This window comes from Lissotriton helveticus, chromosome 10 (genome assembly GCF_964261635.1).
Source record: "Lissotriton helveticus chromosome 10, aLisHel1.1, whole genome shotgun sequence".
NCBI classification, from domain to species: domain Eukaryota; kingdom Metazoa; phylum Chordata; class Amphibia; order Caudata; family Salamandridae; genus Lissotriton; species Lissotriton helveticus.
Window position 1 is genome coordinate 629,196,144 of NC_136071.1, and position 21,023 is coordinate 629,217,166.

Sequence of the window (21,023 nt, forward strand, 5' to 3'; positions counted from 1 at the left end):
AAGGCCATCCCGTGCTGTAATAATGGGACAACCCATATACATATATCAAGTTCACAGTCCTGACAGCACAGTGTTTTTCAATAAACAAGCAGGAACGGACCACCATGCAGTAAGGTTTCTTCAGTGCTTTTGTATTCTCCCTTCAGCAACATGACGCGTTTCAACCAGGTTTCCCCGGTCTTGATCACATGACATGTCGAGACTAAGCGTGATTTATATACAGTTGCACTAGGAATAATCTCCGCCCCATTCATTCATAGGTCTAAACAACAGACTGTCTGGTTCATTATGGTAGTACAATGAAAACCTATATTCAAAATGCAGTATCCATTGTAAAAACTTTTCCTGAAGGGTAATCATTTTTATATAATGAAAATATAGGTTTTATCTCGTTTAGAACAAATTCAATATGCTCAAAACATATCTGCTATAAAGGGCAAGTGCCCAAATACTATTTGGAAATACATTTACCAACCATCTGAAATTACAAGAACACATGTGTCTGTTTGTCGAATTTTAAAGTGCATAGTTCAAATTCCTGTGTCATAAACTTAGACAAAAGTGCATAATAACCCACTAGTGATAAAAATACAAGTCCTCTATTAAAAGCATTGAAAACTCGATAATTACTTTAAAATAAATGTTATAGAATGGACGCTAAGAATTTAAATTTCATAGGTTTAAAGTGCTAATGCAATAACATATCTATGTGCCAGAAGACATGATGCCACTTTACAGTGGACAGAAAGAGCTAGTGCATAGAAGCTAACTGTGCAAACATGAGCATAGAATGTGCAAAACGTTTATAAATAAAATATGTGCAAAAAAAGCTGAGCTTAACACTATACAGTTCAATAACAAATCTCCATATATGAAATACACATCATTATTACACAAATGAACTATATAATACACTCTTATCTGCAAATGGCCAACAATTACCGGATCCCAAAACCCCACAGACACCGAATAAAAACCAGTAAAACCAGAAATCTAGTAAAACCAGTTAAAATCCGATAAAACTAAGGCTAAAAATCCCAGTAAAAATTAGTCCTGCATAAAAGGTATATATATATTTAAAAGGAAATCCCTGTGACGAGTATAGCAGCAAAGAGTCTTTAGTTTAAAGAAGATTGTACAGATCTTCCCCGGTGTTCAGGCCATTCGGCATTTTGGTGTCTAACTGTAAAATGTATTGACTCTCTCATTGACGCATTTTTTTTCTCTGTATTTCCTCCCCTTATTGATCTTGGTACTGCGTCAATTACAAAATAACTAAGATCTTTTAAGTTATTCTGATGCACTAATTTGAAATGGCGTGCAACCGGATAAGTAGAATCCGAATTTACAATTGCGCGTAAATGCTGCAGAATACGGTTGTAAACCTGAAACTTGGTACTTCCTATGTACTGTAGATGACATGTACATTCCAGTACATAGATCACATGGTCTGTCTTACATGCAAAAATTCCTTTGATTTTACATGGGGTAAGAGAAAAAGCATCCAAAAATTCCTGTTTATTTGCCCCAAAATTGCATGCCCTCCTGGAACTACACTTATAGAAACCTGTTCTGTTAGATAGCCAATCTCCAGTTTCGATTACTTCCGGACTAGTTTTTACTAGAGCATCCCTCATGGAAGGTGCCCTTCTGAAAGTAATGGCCGGCAATACATCTAACTCCGGGGCAAGAGTTATGTCAGACTTTAAAATAGACCAATTCTTATTTATAATCTTTCTAACCTGCTTCGCTTGGCAACTAAAAGTAGTTATAAGCCTGCTCACAGATTTTTGAGGTTCTGTTTCACTTGTTCTCTCTAATACTGTACAATCCTCATTCCATGACCTCAATGGTTCATTCTCTTTGTTATGTATTTTAGAAATATATATATATTCTACAGCTCTCAACTCATCCACCTTTGGTGGGTGGACCCCGGCCCTGGTATCTTCTCCCATACTCACCCGCTGTGCCGCCTGTGAGCCACAGACCCCAGCTGCAGTTCTGAAGCTCTTACAACACTGAGCACCAGACTGCCTGCTGATAGCCAGGAGATGAGAGTGCAGCACCAGGTGGGCCATGTAACAAACCAATGCTTCTTTCTTTCAAATTACATCTCAAATGGATGTTTATTCAGTGCTTCAAATGATCACGAATCTGATGAACCCATCAATTCCTGTCAGAAATATTTAGCAGAGTTTCCATGGCTGTGCGTTTTAAACATAAAGATTCAAACATGATTGGATTTGCCTGCAGTTGTCAGGTATTTTTACATAAACTCTATGAGTATGCAGGTTTTTGGAGATGAGGTATAATTAGCATCTGCTACATGGCAAGTGTAAAACACAGAACAACCACCATATTGGGAACAGATGACAGGGAAACTTAGAAACAAATATAAGTGGGATTTATTTTACCCGTTAATTTACATTGACGTGGAGGAAGTTGTTTTCAAGTGGGTGAAAAGTAAAATATAGTCATTTTTGAGTTTTAAAATAAATGGGAGTCTCCTGCCTAAACTGAAAGTGCTGTATGCACTGAGACCATCCGCTATATGTATCAAGCTATTTAGCATTCGCAAAGGCCGAAATTCTGCGAATTTCGGCCTTTGCGAATGCTAAATAGACAAATGGTATGTATCAAACAAGTTTGATGCAAAATAAGGAATAGCAAAATTTGCTAATCCTTATTTTGCGATTGCACTTAAGGAATTGCAAATTTTGCGATTCCTTAAATGCAATGTATCAAACAAATAATATGCAAAAAATGCCATTAAGGATTAGCAAATTACCACCAACTTCTAGTTGGTGGTAATTTGCGAATTCTTATCAAAAAGCTTTTTTGAAAAAAACCAAAGGTGCCATATGACGCTCATACATGCCCTTAGGGCATGTATGTGCGCCATATGCCCCCAAATGTCTTTTTCAGGGGTGCAGCAGGGTGTTCTTGAGACACCCCTGCACCCTTAAAAAAATCCCTAATTTGCGATCAGCAAATTGCTAATCGCAAATTGCACTTTCATTCCTATGGGCCTGCTGGCCCATGGAAATGAAGGGGTAATTTGCGATTGACAATTTGCTAATCTCAAATTAGGAATGCTAAGGAATCGCTATTGGAAAGCGATTTTGTACATACATACCGTTTTGCATTTCCTAAATAGCGATTCCTTAAAATTCGCTATTTAGGAAATGCAAAATGGTTTGTTGATACATATAGCGGTTAATCCTTAAATTTCGCTCTCCAAGGTGCTACGAGAAGTTGAGAGGTAGGTGTGGGCTCCAGCAATAAATAAAATAATGCTTTCAAGTCTTGGTACACCCTTATATTACGGAGTACTATGTAAGGAGCGCATGTTTGGTGATGTGTGTACATCTGTTCTAATAATGTAAAGGTTAACAGCGTAGGTACAAAGGGAAGGGACCGCTCGAAGTTTTTAAAATAGCCTTACAAGATACTTTTTACATTAAGTGATGTAAATTGTAATAATTTGCATTGCTGTCACCCTGAAAAGCTGACACGGATAAGTATGTTAACACCTATACATTTGCACATAAGTAGGTAATAGCTCTACCACTGTCTTAGCATTCTGCCTCTAGGAAGCTGCAGTTGTAGGAGTTTTGGGGAAATGTAATCATATGTCAAATCAAATTCCCCATATTTAATTATTTGAATTGTCCTTTAGTTAAAGGAGTGTTATAAGTCTAAATAGAGAGGGCCAGTCTTTACATACATGCTAGCTTCTGCTGTGTTTTTCAAAACACATCCTCGAAGCTAGCTGGGCACACTATCCCCCAAAAAAACACAACGTAAGGTCCATCAAAGGGTTTTGCCACAAAGGAAAAACAAAATTAAATTTCCTGCTTATATATACACAGTATGTTCATTGTTCGATCAAATGGTTTAATGGGTGGCCGGTAGAATGGATAAAACTATTTTATAACACTAGTGTGACTCAAGGATTACAAGGTTAATACTGGTAGATTCTCCCTGTTTACCTGAAACTGACATTTCCGTTAGTTTCAGTGGTTTTCAATATAGCTTCCTGTGAGTCATGTAAGGGTCACCAGGGGTTGCAGCAGTGAATCCTGACATGCCCCCTGCTATCCTTTCACTACTTTTGCAACCCCTGGCCTCGGAGGTAACAAAATCAGTGCCTGGAAAACAGGGGCAGCTCTTCTAATGGACGCTGGTTGGAGCCCCACTTGCCTGGTTTCTGTAAATGTTTTGATTATACAGATTACGAATAATAATATTCACTATTAGTGTAATAAAAAATGGAGTGCATTAGCTGGAATATGACCCTATCTGGAAGCTAAGGTAAATATACATTGCTGTTAAATGTACCTTGTATGCATGCTTGCAGGTGAGAGTGTGTTTATGTGCGTGAGAATGTGTGAATGTATTATTAAGTGTAAGCATGTGTGTGTGTCAAAGTAAAGGTCAAAATGTTTCTGATGTCACTTCCACTACCCCTGGCCTTTTGGTGAATTGCCGTCCATGTATGGCGACTATTTCTGCCAACTACATTAATTTCTTCCTGGCCAGTGTAAAAAGCATTTAAAGTGTGGCGTGAACACTCCAAAGACAGAAATGTAAGACTTTAAGAACTCAGAAAACTGGACAGGCTTGAATTATTAAACCAGTATCATATCACTCTGTGATCAACTTTTGGGTGTAGCTTGACCAAAGATATCAACTATCAAGAGACCCTGTCCTACAAAATGTGAGTATGTTTTATCAAGATTAAAACAGAGCCCAGAAAGAGCCTTTTACACCGGAGGGGGGTGGAGGGGGGGGGGGGTCTTGTCTCTTTCTTTAGAGCTGAAGGTGGAAAGAGTGTGTATTTTGAAATGGATTTTGTTCCAAATCAATTATTATAGTTTGGGACCAATGAGACCTTAATTCCAGGCAGGACTGGCCATAGGGAACTAGGAGAAACACCAGGGCCATATTATAAATGGTTCCCATGGGTGCAAGAATGTTTGTAGCCACTTCTTATGCCCTGTGGCACTTTAGTAGTAGAGAAGGGGCACATCAGTGTGTGCATTGGTGTGATCCCAAGGGGACAAACCTCCTTTACTTGGGGTATGGCATCATACAAAGGAGAAAATGCACTTGCCTCTGTGCCTGTTCCATAAAACAGAGTGGGTGCATAGGCAAAGAAGTTTTAGGAGGTGCATTGATTGTGCACTAAAAACGAGGTACAGAACAGTCAGAGTGGCCCTCAGTAGGCCATCCTTGGGAGGGGACAGAAGGCCCAGGGCGCACCCAATTCATCTCACCCCACACCCGCCGCAGGCAGGTGCATTTACACACTGCACACACTGACAGGGAGATTACCCCCACCCTTGAAAGTGTGACAGGTTCTACTTCCAGTGAAAGATGTAGCTGTGGATTCAAGCGTTGGTTCTGTGGTTCACTCTGGACGCCTTGGGGTCGTAGTGCGCTATATAAATAAATAAATAAAATAAATAAATGCAGAAGCAAACTGTGATAGTTCCCCACTGCACAGGGGAGAGCAGATGTCTTTCTATTATAGGGTGACTGTCCCTGCCTATGCTTCCCAATAGGCAATGCGCCCAGATGGCCATGGGGGGGAGAATGGGATGCTTTCAAGGCTGACTCGGCTGAGGGATTCCCAGTCCATCCAGCCCTCAAATTTGCACTGACGGAGCACACAGTTTTCGTAGACATGAATGCATGACGCACTGCTGAGAGGAAATAATGCTATTGGGTGTTGCTTTGGAGCTTGAAATATGTCAATATTTCATAACTTTTTCCTCAGAACTGCCTGTAGCATGTAATGATTTTTTAACCAAGGCATTTGAAAACTTGTGCTCTGAGTTGAATTGTATGGCTCTTCTAGATATTTTTCTTGAGGGGCCCTTGCTTGCTATGCTTGCTTCATGCAATTTATGGAGGGTATTCAATATTTTTTAGGGCTGCTTTCAAATCCTGGTTCATATCTTGTTCCAACCTAACAGTATGTGTGACCTCGCTTTTTTCCTCACACTTGCCGCTGTGTCTGGAAAAAAAAATCCTATTTGCCTTTTTTTGTGTTATTTTTATTTTATCAAATATTTACCAAGCTTGAGGCTGCATAGGTCGACACTGCAACACTTTTTTATCATTTTTTTCTTTATTACTTTTTTTTCGTTTTGTTTTTCTAAATTATGGGAATCTAGTGCATCAGAAAAGTTAAAAATAGAACATAACCCTCACACATACTAATCAGGAGGATCCTCATATTTTTCTTCTAACACTCTTGGGGGTCTGCTCTCTCTATATCTATTTCCAGCATTTAAACCACCGAACTTCTAAGATAAATGTGCAGACATTTGCGAATAAAACTCCATACATGCTACATTTTTCTCTAGGTTTTTATTCACGTATTGTCTTGTGCCTGATTGTCACCCAGTAGTCACTTCTCAGTCTGAAAAGTTATACTGTGTGGGCCCATTCCAGGACGCTCCTGGTGATTTTGGTTGAAGAAGCAGGTATTAGGAACTCAGTCTTTGGACCGTAGTTAAAAAAGGTTCCAGGAGTGACTGTTGTTTGGGTCCGGTCACTATGTGCAGGCGGGTGCAGTATGTGTTGTGTTGGTTGGTGGCAAATGATGCTTCGAGAAATGCTTTTTTGCTGGGTTCTTGGGAATCTTAAACGTTTGGGATGAGTTGTTTATGTTCGGAGAAATTAAGGACTGATGACCAAGTCCTTTTGTTTTGTGCTCTCGGGATGATTTTTCTATTTTATTCACTCTTCCTAGATGGGAAAAAATAGTCATGATGGTTCGTACAATGTAATCTCCCTACACCAGCACCAAGCCACAGAGGCACAGCTTATCTGGGCTCAAAAAAGCACACACCTTACATACAGCATTAGTGGGAGGAGGCTCACACTTTACCCCCACTCTGCACCCATAACCACCTACAGATACACAGACCTTCTAACCCACTGCTACAGTCATCGTTAGCTCATCAACTGCATCAAAGTTAATTTATCAGCGTGTGGGCACCACACATGCTGCCTGGAACACACGTCCACAAATATCTTATGTCACTCGCCTTTTTCTGTCCACGCAATAAAAAAAGAAAACATTTCAGTATCTGGCAGATAACTTTGGAAGGAGGAGTTTCTCTTGACAAACCACTCATGATTTAAACAATCAAACTTTCAAAAATGCAAACCCTAGGAACAACGAGGATATGTTTGTTTTTTTCCATTTGGCCATCTGAATTGGAACACTTCTCAACTCTACTGAATCCTGATTTGAAATGTGCTTAAAATTCATTTTATTCTTTAAGACGGGGCTCATGAGTCTTTCCACTAAACATTAGCTGGTGAGATCATCCCACTGAAGTGGTGTCTATGATATCAGCTGTGTGCTGACTTGGCACACAAGGTCTGGTTTTTGCTCCAACTCGTTCCAACCACGCGATGTCACACAACATGAAAATGTAGCAGATAAAGAAGAAAAGTCACAGCAATACCCCCAAAGTTGCTGCACCCTTTCAAAAGTAAATCAGATATCGAGACAGGTTTTAAATTCCCATTCCAGAGAGGGTTGTCGAGGAGAACAGATGGAATGGGAGAAGGGGACAGGGTAATAAGTGAAAGGTGAAGGGGAAATGTAGGGTCCACATAGCCATGAAAGATGCTAGAAAGAATATTATCAGAATTAGGTAGCTGGGGGGAAAGCATTGCATGTGCCTGGGTGCCTATAGGAGATGTGGTGCCTATTGATGGGAGGTTATACAAACAACAATGTATGGACTCACAGCTAATTGCCGAAACCAATAGAAGTATCTTTGAGTATGTGCAGCAAGTGGATTGAGCCAATAGTGAATGAACGCAGTGGTTCTTCTCCAAAATGTCTGAATACACATTTTGTCTAACCAATGTGTACCAATCTAGAAATAAACATGGCATTGTGGAGGTTGTACTACTGAATGTCGGCAATAACAATTTCGAGGCAGAAGACTATCGAGGGACAAAATATTGAAAGGCAAGTGTATATAGGGAAGTATAGATTTACTACAATGAAGTACCTTTACGACGCAACCATTACAACGCAACTTTTACAATGACTTGCGCTGGGGGGCGCTCTAGGATAGGTAATAGTTTTAATTTACTATCCAACACCTTCCCTACTATCCACGGGGACTGGAGTTGGAATAGTAAATAAACTATTCACTATCCAGCGCCCCCCCAACGCAAGTCGTTGTAACGACTTGCGTTGTAAAACTTGCATCGTAAAGGCATGCGTTGTAAAAGCATGTGTTGAAACGTCATACATCCGTACCTACACATCTAAGCACCTTGAAGATATATGTTCTGTATAGGTACATATATGTGGAATTAGATTTAGAAAATCTAGACTTACTTGCCCGTGAATAATTTGTGTGAAATTCTGTCCTCGATATTATGTCCCCGGAACGTGTTGGGTTTCGATATTCAGGGAGCGCACCCATTTTGAGGTTGATCAACACTCCCCGATGCTCCAAAAGCTGTCCACAGACATGTTTACACTTGTTATGCTTTCTGAAGTAAATGTGTGTGTGCTTTGCTGCCCAGTACATGAAAAGAACAGCCTGCTCTCCGTTAGCAGCAGATGATCAGCGGTGATGCATAGTCACAGTGTGCATGTGTTTGTTATTGGTCGCTCTGTTTATGCTGCCCAAGGAGCAGTGCCAGTGCCGCAGCTCTGCTAAAACTCCCAGAACAGAGACTGAAGCCGCTGTGGTGCCACAAAAGGCATTTCAACATGGAGCTGAGCGCGCAAACCTGTTTCTGGCCCGCGCGCGCTGCACGCGCAATCGCAACATACTCCCAGATGCCTTATGGTATTTGTATTTTTTTTATATTTTTCTTTATTTTTTATTTATTGGCCATCTTCAAAACAAATAAAAATGGTCCCTCAAGTTTTCGCTGACTTATTTATTTTTATATTTATTTATTTAATTAGGAGTTTGGTGGAGCACTGGTGGTCATCTTTCAATAACTTCTGAGCCCTACTTAAACAGACGATAAAAGATGCAGCCAACTTTTTATTCCACTGACACAAACAGTTATGCAGCTTCCCTGAGGTGTTGGAATGGCGCAGTGAGTGCAATAACTACCAATAGATGGTGTGAAGTGAATGCTGCACTCATGTATTTAGCAGTGGCTGATATTGAAAGGCAGGTCTATATAGGGAAGTAAAGATAACCTGGAAATTATTGAGAGATGAACGTTGTAAGGGAAACATGAAATGTTGTTATATCTATCTATCTATCTCTCTCTCTCTCTCTCTCTCTCTCTCTATCTCTCTCTCTCTCTCTATCTATCTCTCTCTCTCTCTCTCTCTATCTCTCTCTCTCTCTCTCTCTCTCTCTCTCTCTCTCTATCTATCTATCTATCTATCTGTCTATGTGTTGTGCATTTTAAACGTGCTCATGTAGTTAGACCAGTCACTTGGCGTTTGAAGTAAAATCCCAAACTGTACATTAGCCTGCATGGAGCCTTTTGCTGCACTATGCAGTCTCTTTGTTCGGCTAAGAGGGCAGAGCGCTGGAAACAGACAACCCTTCTCCTCAGTGATCTCACACAGAGCTGCCTTCCATCGAAGCTGCACCTTTAAAAAGTTACCCAAGGATCTTGGACGCATCCTCGAGACTTAAAAAGGCGCAGAGCTGCGTTCATCTGCACACGTCTTCCCCCATCTGTTTGTGCCCCCGTGCGCTCGAATTTGCATAATGAATCAGACAGGCCCGAACATTTCTCTGAAAGTGTTGTGCCTCGGTTCTGAGGCGCTGACACGATCTGCCGCTATGATTCTCACACCCGGGCTCGTGTCCAGGGCCGTCAGCCTACCCAGTGCGCACACCACAGGCGCACGGACCCACACCGGCTCCCCGCCCGCCCGCCTCTACCCACACATTAACCATGCCAGCTCCGGAGCGGGAGCGCGGCAACGGCATGGCTCTCATGGCAACCCCCTTTCTCAACACATCATCCATATCCCCCCGGAAATTAGGTCAAACCCCGACGATTTCACACAGCCTGCCTGTGTCGTCGTCCCTCTACGGGTTCAAGGCTAACAGATAGGTAGGTGCCTTTTACACGGTGCGTGTTGCGCAATTCTCCCTCAGAGCAGGTGCACTGGACCAGTTGCGATGGTTAGTGACTGCCACAACACTACTGTCAGTACCCTGGACAGCGCTCGGGATTGCAGGTAAATTCTAGTTCTCACCTTCTCCACTGATAATAATGCAGTGTGACGAAACTAGAACAAGCAACACCTGTGCACCCCGCCACACAGGCGTGCGCGTTGCTGAGGCAGCAGAAGCAAAACATGCGTACAGCAGTACTCAATGCACCATGCGGCTGGAAGAAGTGTGTGCTGGAGCGAACGGAGCGTGCCCCCCTGCTCTGCCACAAACAAAGCAGGTCCGAGAGCTCGTCACCCCGGCAGCTCTGTAATTACAGTATCGGCGCAGGTGAGCGCCCCCTCCTCCTCCCACCGCCTCTCTGGAGTCGAAACCCATCCGAGGCATCCGTGCTCGCGACCATTGTCCCGCAGAGCCAATAAACACGCAGATTTATTATAACATGGGGGGGGGGGGAGATCAAGCGGTAGTTTGTTGACGGCTTGGTACCAAGGCGCCCCTGATAAGTTACAAACGAGAGATAGTGAGTTAAACAGCTCAGGATGGAAAGCGTGAAATGCACGGCCAAGGTGCGCTTCGTCGGTGGCGTGAGGTGAATTTGGCGCACTGTTATTCTAAGTTAAAAACAGTGAGGTGGCATGGGGGTGCGCAGGTCGCTGTGTGTGCACCTGGGCAGCTGGACTTTTGTTGTTTCTTGGTCATAGTGAATGTATTATTGGAAACATATCAAATGGGTCCATTGCGTGTGGCTCTACCAAGTCCCCGTCCCCATGAAGTAAACACCTACCTCGACATGTTCTCGCGCTGGGGTCGGTGCGCCTTCTCAAGCCCCAGCTTGGTGAAGATGCCCACCAGCACCATGACGGCCACCACCCCGCAGATGATGTAGACGATCAGGTTGGTCTTGTCCCGGGTGGGGTCGTGCAGGGGGTCCTCGATGCGCGGAGGGGGCTTGGCGGCGTTCAGCCAGATGGGCCGGTCGTAGTTGGTGCAGGTGGTCTGGTCCAAGCTGGCCTGCTTGAACTTGCAGCAGAAGCGGAAGCCACAGGTCCCGCAGCAGAAAGTGAACTCCCCCGAGCTGCAGTTGAACGGGGGGTCCCACTGCCCCATGACGTCGAAGTAACCCCGGCAGGCGTCCGTGGCCTGGGGGCTGTCCGAAGATCCGGGGTCCCCGGGACTGGTGTGGTTGCCCCCCGAGACCACCACGATGCTTCCAAAATGCTGCCCGGGTTTACCCTGCGCCCAGCAAAGCGAGCTCAAAAGGTCCACCAAAAAGTAGCCGAAGATGGCCCAGCCCGCCTTCATGGTCCCTGCAGGTGTCGGTGCCCTGTTGTGGCTGGCAGTGGTGGCCTCAGCCTCTCCTCATGCCCCTCCGGTGCCCCGATGTCTCCCAGGTCCAGGGGCCGGGCCCGCCTCTGCGCGCAGTTCACCTCGGCAGCGCGCACCTCGCTGCTCACCTCCGCGCTGCTCACCTCTGCGCTGCGCGGCCGCCGCTGACGCTCGGCACTTGTGGAATCGAGGAAAGCAGACACTGGATTGTGGAGCGGGGACCGGCAGCGCGGAGAAAGAGCGCGGGGAGGAGGCGTGGGGAGGGGGAGGAGTGGGTGACGGAGTCAGGGAGACGGTGGGCGATGCCAAGGGTGGACGAGGGCTGGGGCGGAACTTTACTTCTTTTCACGCGGTGTGTCGTTGTGAGTCTCACCAGAAGAGCCCCTGGCCCAGGGCACCTGAAAGGGGCGGGAAATACCCGCGCCAGGCGCAGTGAGAAGCCAAGTCACGAGTCGACTTTCAGATAAAAACAGCAACAACGTGTTCCAATAGTGTGAGGTAGCCCTTGAAACTCCAGCTGCACCCTCACATCTGCGCGAGGGTTTGAGGTGCCACATTCACCCCAGTCTTCATGAGCACAATTGAGTCGTGGTGTTTCCAGGTGTGCCCTGGCATCTCGTGACCGGGTATGGAACGAGGTGACCCTTTCACAAACACTGGTCACTGGACATGGCGTAGAGGTACTGATTGTAAGTGTGGTTAATTCTCATGTGAGGGTGTGTAAGTAGAAGTGGCATTTGAACCGCATTAGTGGACTCGTGCGCAAGTGCGAGTCACCACCTTCAACTCATTGTTATTTTGGCACAATTGAGACGTAGTGTGTGCTTGCATGTTGTGACTTCATACGTGGGAGTGTCTAAAGTGAGGCATTACATTTACAGTCGTAAGAATTAATTGAAAGTCTGTAGCTCCTTGAACAAGGGAGTTTGGTGAGGTGCCATTTTCATAGTTCCATGCATGAGGGTGTTTGGTGGGGTGTCATTTGTATAGCTCCTTGCACAAGTGTGTTTGGTGAGGTGCCATTTTTATAGCTCCTTGCGCAGGGGAGTTTGGTGAGGTGGCATTTTCATAGCTCCTTGCAGAGGGTGTTTGGTGAGGTGCCATTTGCATAGCTCCTTGCACGAGGGTGTTTTGTGATGTGCCATTTTCATAGCTCCTTGTGCAAGGGAGTTTGGTGAGGTGCCATTTTATAGCTCCTTGCGCGGGGGAGTTTGGTGAGGTGCCATTTTCATAGCTCCTTGAAGGAGGGTGTTTGGTGAGGTGCTATTTTTATAGCTCCTTGCGCGAGGGAGTTTGGTGATGTGCCATTTTCATAGCTCCTTGCACAAGGGTGTTAGGTGAGGTGCCATTTTCATAGCTCCTTGCGCGAGGGAGCTTGGTGAGGTGCCATTTTCATAGCTCTTTGAAGGAGGGTGTTTGGTGAGGTGCCATTTTCATAGCTCCTTGAAGGAGGGTGTTTGGTGAGGTGCTATTTTTATAGCTCCTTGCGCGAGGGAGTTTGGTGAGGTGCCATTTTTATAGCTCCTTGCACAAGGGTGTTAGGTGAGGTGCCATTTTCATAGCTCCTTGCGCGAGGGAGCTTGGTGAGGTGCCATTTTCATAGCTCTTTGAAGGAGGGTGTTTGGTGAGGTGCCATTTTTATAGCTCCTTGCACAAGGGAGTTTGGTGAGGTGCCATTTTTATAGCTCCTTGCGCGTGGGAGTTTGGTGAGGTGCCATTTTCATAGCTCTTTGAAGTAGGGTGTTTGGTGAGGTGCGATTTTCATAGCTCTTTAAAGTAGGGTGTTTGGTGAGGTGCGATTTTCATAGCTCTTTGAAGGAGGGTGTTCGGTGAGGTGCCATTTTCATAGCTCCTTGCGCGAGGTTGTTTTGTGAGGTGCCATTTTCGTAGCCATGGTCGATGGAACGCAATGAATATGACCTGACTGAAAGTTCGTTTGCAGTTACTTGCACGTGCATGAGGTGACATTTTTACAGCTATTGTCGATGAAACACGGTGAATGCGAACTGGTTGAAAGTTTGTTTGTAGTTCCTTGCACGAGAGCGTGTGAGGCGAGGTGACACTTTCACAGCAATTGTCTATGGAAATATAGCGATGGGGTAACTGAATTGCAGATATGTTGTAGTTCCTTGCACAAGAGTGTGTGACATGAAGCGACACTTTCTCAGCCATTTCCCATTAAATAGGGAGAAGAGGAAAACTTACTGCAGGCGTGTTTGTGTTTCGCTGCACGAGAATGTGTGAAGTGAGGTGACACTTTCACGGCCATTTTTCATTTAAGCACGCTGATCCCGAACCAATCAAAGGTTTGCTTGTAACTCCTTGCCCCGGAATGTGTGCGGTGAGGGGACACTTTCACAGCCGTTGCCATGGAATACGGCGAATACGACCTGATTGCAGGTGTGTTCGTAGCTACTTGTACGAGGGTGTGTGAGGTGGAACACTCACAGCTGAAGAGAAGAAAGTACTTGTTTCCTCTGTTTGACGCTTGAGGTGCGAATGTGTGAGATGAAGTAAGCAGTCCACCCCTATTGTTCACCAGGGTGGTATTTACAGGTGTGTGGCGGAGGCTTCGTGTGTGTGGCTGTGGTGTCACTTTCACCTCCATGGTCCTTGGAGGACAGGCATTTAAGACGTCATGCGTCCAGCTGTGTGTTTGCGGCTCCTGTTGAGCGTTCGTTGAGATGACGCCTTTTCACCTGGGTTGTTCACAGGATACAAAACGTGACGCTTCCAAACGTGTGTTTGTGGCTCGTTCCATCTGGGTGTGTGAAGTGAGGTGGCCCCGTTGTTCGTGGTGCCCGGTGAATCCATATTATCAGTGCCTTCAGGGTGTGTGGTACTTTACTCGCCTGGATTCGTCACGGGGCACATTGAGGATGGTCGCTTGGGAGGTGGGGTGTGTGATTTAGTTGGCGGAGCAGAATAGATGCCCATCCGCAGGTAAAGGGTGTGATAAACACGTTATTGAATAGTGAGAGCATACAGCCCTCCCGAGGGAGGCAGTGAGCGGACAGGGCCATGTTACAAGGCTCCCTCACATCGCCACATAGGTAGGACTCAGTGCAGCCAGTGACCCGCTGGTGGCTGGGTTTGAACATTGGCGGGGGGAGGGGCAGACACTGGATGTGGTGGAGTAGGCAGAGAGCCTCCCATGCCGATACGGCGCGGTACGGGGTCTTGGCGCGGACGCGGATACTGAAAGGGCGCGTGGCAGCGTGGGAGTGCGGTTGGATTAGTGCAGTCGATCAGTAACCCCGGGAGACAGAGTGGGAAGGGGTCATGTGTGAAACGATGGAGGCTGGCGGGGTTTGAGGGGCGCCTGGAAAGGTCAGGAGGAGCTGTCAGAGCGCTTGTGGTTTTCCTCAGGGTCTCCAGAGTGCACAGTTAGAGCACTGCGAGGAGGCGTGGATATCTGCGTGCAGAGGGGGGAGGGGGGCGCAAAGCGGCGCCAGGTGGACCAGCAGCACCTGCAAAGAGTGTAAAACAACGTGCGCAGCGCTCTACTTGTCAAGTGTGAGCAGAAAGGCGAACCGACGTAGGCATCTCTAAGTGCACTGAAACGGCACGGGAAATTCTCCACAATGCATTTTGGGTGAACAGTGTGAGCTGCTCGTTGATCAGGGGAAGAACAGCACCCCGGAGCTGTCCGCATTAAATATTCAGAATCTCCCGCGCCTCTCAGCTTCTGATGGTGAGCGCCGACCGCGCGCTGCTCATTACCTGCAAATCCGCGCACAAAGTTACAGCCTTCCTGCAGGCGCGCGCCGCTTCCACGCACCCGCCGGAATAGCCACCTCTGGATGGGCCCGGCGCCAGTGAAATCCAAGGCCGGACTGGCCGTGTGTGCCACCGGGCATTTCCCTGGTGGGCTGGAGCCACTGGAGGTCGGTTTTTGAAGGCTGTGGGCAGCTGCTGGCATCTCTGCCACTTTCTCCAGCTCCCCCAAGTCTATACAGTTAGCAGAGAGGATGCTTTTAGGTCAAAGAAATTAAAGAGAGAAATAAAATAATATAAGTTGTTCACATCAGAGTACAGCCCACACGTGAAGCCACCACAAGTGGTCCTGGCAACTTCCGTAAGGAGGAGGTATTCTGCACATGGCCACTCCACACACCAGTTGCCACATGTATCAAGCTAACATCAGAGCCCAGCCCCCTTTACTGGCAGATAACCACATGCGAATATGACATGTTTGGTGAGGTAGGAGTACTCCTTGCAGTGGACAAGGAACGGGAAAGATAAGGGGTTGCAGTTGTTTTCCCTCCACTCTGGACGGAATGCTGAGACTCGTGCAGCCCATCAGAGGCTTGATTTCTGGGTGCTGACTACTGACGTCTGTCTGTGGTGCTTAATTTGATCAGGTGTTTGCAAATGGTGAGCACCGGCGCTTATCTGGGTGACCAGACTTATTTTTTATCTTCGCTCTTTGACCCAGAGAAAGTGGCAGAAAGGCAAGGACATAAAAAACAGAACGATATGACAGCAGTGACCACGGGAGAAAGTAGGGAAGAAATAGAACCTGTACGAGTGGGATAAAGAGACAGTAAGTGTGGGGTGGAAGAAAGAGGCATGAGGTGGAATCACGAATAGGCAGGCTTGGCATTCTGTAGTGCCACCCGTCGGTTCCTATGAGCAATTTTGGGCCAGGCACATATTTTTTACAACTTAAGCATTGTTTGTCTGCATTCTAAGTTCAGTGACAGAAGGGCTTCAAGTGAGTCAGCTCCAAACTGACTTTGAAATAGGTCTCTATATTCATGTCCTTAACACTACCGCAAAAACATTGATCAATGTCTCAACATTGGCTGTAAAAAACATTAAGTCATCCCGCGTCAGCGATGCAGTCCCTGGTTCCATTTCAAATGCTTTATTTCATGTTGCATTCCATTAAAGTATTTGCTTTTTTTTTCAAGATGCCGTATTTCTTATGCACTCTAATGCAACATTTGTCTTCTTTGTAGGGCATACTTTGAACTGAGTCACCTCAAGGTGTGTCTGAGTTCATGGTCGTGTAGGTGGGTGTTTACGATGGTGCACAAGTCAGAACTCTGAAGCTGAGGCAGAAGGCAGTGTGAGTATCTCACCAGTGCTAGTCAATGGTCATAAAGTTGTGTAAACGACATGTTCATCCAACCTTTGGCTTCTCTGCAGAGTGCAAAAGTGATGGCCACATACGTGCCAATTTTAACTGGGGGAAGATGTGGTATATGCATATAGAGAATTTCAGAAATATGTGAGGAGAAAAAGGGGATTAGTCAGGGACGGACTTGCCGTAGCGGGCACTGGGCATTTTCCTTGTAGGCCGGAAGAGTGGGGGCTGGTTTTGGACCAATGGGGGGCATTTTTGTTACTGGGGGCCGGCAATTTTGGCCCCCTGTAACAAAAGTGGAGCAGTGTTTCCCACAAGCCCCCCGTGTGGGGTGGCCTCACGTAATTGCCAGGGGGGTTTGCGTTTTCAGTCTGCCCCTGGCATTAGTGGCTACACAGTGAGGGACTGCAGAAGGAAGTGGTGGGGACAGGTACACAGGAGTTTGAGGCATTCCAAAGGTCCCCCTTCCACAGGCCTTAGTAATGCATAACTCACCGTCTGATATTTTTCAGAATTTAAATATTTTCAATTCTAATTATTCAGAAAAAAACATTGCTGTTATTGATTTACGAGGTACAGTTCACAAGTATTGGCTAAGCCAATAGGACTGGCATGTTTTAGGTATATGCATCTTGTTTTAGGTATATGCATTGGTTGATCCATGACATGCCTGGATACAATAACAGAAAATTCACAGAGACTACTGGTCAGATGGCTCACTGTGAAGCATAGAATTTTAGCTTGCAGGTGCTTAGCCACGCCCTTTACTACGTAGGCCACACCTGTTGGAAAATATTCCTGGTTAGGCTGCTTTGGCAATGGCCTTTTTAGGGATGGCCCCTCTACCTTTTTCGTCCAACTTAAAGCCCTGAGCAAAAGTAGGAAGGCAGGGATAGTCACCATACGTGTGTGTGCGTGTGTGTGTGTGTGTGTGCAGAATAGGTGATGGGGTGTTGCCACAAGACTTATTGTTGTTTCACACATGTTGCTGGGCATTAACAGCTGTTGATTGTGCTTTCCCTTCATTAAGCATCCGTACCAGTGGCTCTGGCCCATAATTGTGGGAATGCGTGAGCACTTATTAACAAAACAGCCAGATGGCAATAACACTTCGGGCTTCATTCATGAGGTTTTGACATAGGGCAGCGCCGCAAGGAATCTTCCCGCGCTTCTACTTCAAAACAAAAGGGCAGGAATGCGCCATATCTATGAGATACAGTGCATTCCTGCCCTTTTCCCCTGCAAGGGGGCACAATGGGCTGCATGCGCCTATGCAGGCATCCTTGCACCATGGTGCAAGGGCGCATGCATTGTGAGGCTGTTTGATTTTTGTGCAGGGAGATACACCTTTGTTTATAAAATCCATCAATTCAAAAGCTTTCCTCTTTCTATGTGCGGTGCAATGCAGCACACATAGAAAAAGGAAAAAACAAGGAGAAATGGAAACATTTCTCCTCCTTGCACCTCCCTAACACCACTCCTGGTGTGGCGTTAGATTCTGACGCATTCCCAGGCTAACAATTTCTCGTAAATCTGTGAATGCTTCAGATCCCATGGGTGTTGTGTGGGAGCACCCACAGCAACACCCGTGAAACGCCCCTTTCACACAGTGTTCTTCGTAAAAGGGGCGCATATTTACAAGGCCATAAAAAGTCACCTAAAGTGACTTCACGTGGCCTTGTAAATATGCTGCGACACATTGCACCACCTGAACGTCAGACAAGTGATGTTCGAGCTGCGCAAAAGTGCTCATAAATGAGGGCCCTAAACCGGGATGGGTATGGAAGCGGACATCCATAGATGTTTGTTTATCGGTCGAAATATCCACCAATTCCATGCAGGTGATAAGACAGATCAAATACATGTGCGTGGGTGCAGGTCAATTTTACACTAACATTTGCACTGACAGGCCATTGGATTCACACAGAGACTGGAGCAAGATGGATATTTTCTGCCAATCAAAATTTGTGACCCACCGGTTGGTGCAATGGCCACTGTGATTCATTTCCCATCAACGTAAATGTATATAATCCGGCCTTTAATCTATCGATGCGATGACCCTGAGAAATAGTATTGATTGTTTCCGCCGACAGTGCGCAGGAACAACACATGCCACGCCGACAGACGATGCAAATAAATCATTTTTAGACATATAGCCTACATCCTTGAGAACACATCTGTACGCATTACAGGAGGAGGGCGAAACAGATCCATTAAAATGTTACTAAACGAAACACCGTTCAAACTGGCTAAGCAGCACATTCCAACAGTTGGCCACTGCGCACGGGCGATTGCGAAATACTGCATAGTAATAAATGGAGCGCGACAACAAAGGCATGCGGGTACTTCCTATTTCAGGATGCTGTCATTACCATGGCAACGTTTAAACGCTGTGCGGATACCTGGCGCCCTTGGAATGCTTTGACAGTCTGCATGGGGCACGAGAGACAGATCACAGAAAGCGTCTTTCTGCACTCCAGGTCACACCTACCAACAGGGTGGAAGGGCGGAAGCATTAACGGGGTGACCATATGTCCACGCATTCCTTTCTTTTCGCGTCTCTTAGGTGCACAAACTTCATAAGTAACTCACATTCTAAATCAACAGAAAAGAGTATAAAGGTATCTAAAAGGGGTGCCACTTTCTATTGACATGTGTAAGCTTTTTTTTTCTGGGCAGGTACACCAAACCTGTTGCCTCGTTAATAAAACTTCTATACTGAGGAATCATAGGGAGAGGATGTGGCGCAGCGGCCAGAGTTGGCTACACAAGAGCTGGGGTTGCGTGTGCGAGTCTCGGTGTCTGCTCAACATCCTGTGATTTTTGGGCGAATCACTTAATCTCCCCGTGCCCACGGACAGCGCCTCGATACCCTCAGGGGTGATAAACTGCGCTATATAAATCTACAAATGTGTTTCTTTAAATTTAAGAGGGTGGGTTAAAGAGAACCATGGCAGCACTTCGCACTTGGTGAATCCGTTGTATATTTCTGACAAAGGTGTGACATGTCAATGCCTGGTGATTCACGCCTGTTCACTGAGACACCGAGTGATCTACGGAACTAGTGAAAATGCCTGCACCTAAAGCATGCACCAGCCAAAGCAACTTGCTTGTGCAGAGCCTGTGGGGTCTGGATGGGTTAAGGTCCGGGTAAGTGAGTTGAGGACCGTGTTGCTTTGACACATGATTGCATGTGTGGGTTTGCAGGGTCTTGGTGTGTGGGCAGATACTTGTCGTTCTTGTGTGGGTAGAGTGGGCCCTTGAGTGTGAAGGTAGATCAATGTCTTGGTGTGTGGACAGAGAATGGCCTTGGTAAGTTGTTGGAGCTTGGCCTTTAGTTGTGGTTGGAGGATTTTTTTGGTGCACATGGAGCAGGACTTTTATGAGTGAATTGAGTGTGGATGGTCTTCCTTGATATGGGAGTGGACGCCCCGCTGGGGAATATATTTTGTTCACCCTGCACAAGAACCTGTGGGCTAGGGTACGCTATAGTCATGCAGGGTATACTACTGATTATTTTTTTTTCAGAGTTTTATATAGCGTGAACTTGACCCGAATCAGGTATCAGAGCGCTTTATATAGCACCAGTTACGTTACATGAGGACACACATTCATTTTTGTTAGGCACGGGGAGATTAAGTGATTTGGCCAGAATCACAGGATGTTCAGCGTCATTGCCGAGACTCAAACCCAGTTCCCCAGATTCGAGGTCGACCACCCTAGCCGATAGGCCAACTCCTCTCCCCACTGATGTTTTCACTATAGCTAGTGGGGTGCAACAGGGATGCATCATGGCCCCCTTGCTTTTTATTATTTATATTAATGAGTTAAGACTGATCTGTCTGTTGCCACCAGTGATGTACCGAAAATCTCTAATGTGTGTGTTCCAGCATTATTATATGCTGATGATACCATGTTAAAGGCCATGATCCCCAGTGCTCTGCGTAGCTTAGTTACATCTTTTGTTACCTTTACGGGGAACCTAGACTTGACTACTAATTTCAGGAAATCCCACATAATGGCATGTAGCCTCAGATTGAGGTATTTGAGGTCCTTACAGATTTTAGTCTAGTCCTTGAGTCTTGTGCAGAATTTAAGCTATCTTGGCATTACTTTCGATTCACCAGGCTCTTGGCAACCCCAGGTAAACACTGGCCATTTGAAGTTAAGTAGGGTAGCAGAATCTCTATTCAATCTTGTTCAAAACATAGGCCAGGGTCTTATTTCCATCTATATTAAGATTAAGGTTCCCTGTTTTCCGTTTTTACTGATTTTTACAGAAAATACAGACAGAAAACCATTTATTTTCTTGTCTGTATTTATTTTTAAATGTGGACAAAAACAGAAATTGGGTGCTTTTTGAGTGATTCTAAATACATTTTGCTATGACTGCCAGGCCAATAACTGTGGATTGATAGGTAAGGGGGTTAAAAAAAGGATTTGTTTAGTAACGAGGC

At 45.7% G+C, this 21,023-nt stretch overlaps 1 protein-coding gene across 1 annotated transcript in view; it reads right to left on the bottom strand.

The window, feature by feature from the left end:
- SHISA9 (shisa family member 9) overlaps nt 1-11,450 on the bottom strand; it is a 1,140,149-nt gene extending 1,128,699 nt beyond the window's left edge. Inside the window, exon 1 of the mRNA XM_078663164.1 lies at nt 10,933-11,450. Coding sequence (XP_078519290.1) covers nt 10,933-11,450 — 518 coding nt within the window. The remainder of the gene's footprint in view (nt 1-10,932) is intronic.
- Nucleotides 11,451-21,023: the final 9,573 nt, after the last annotated feature.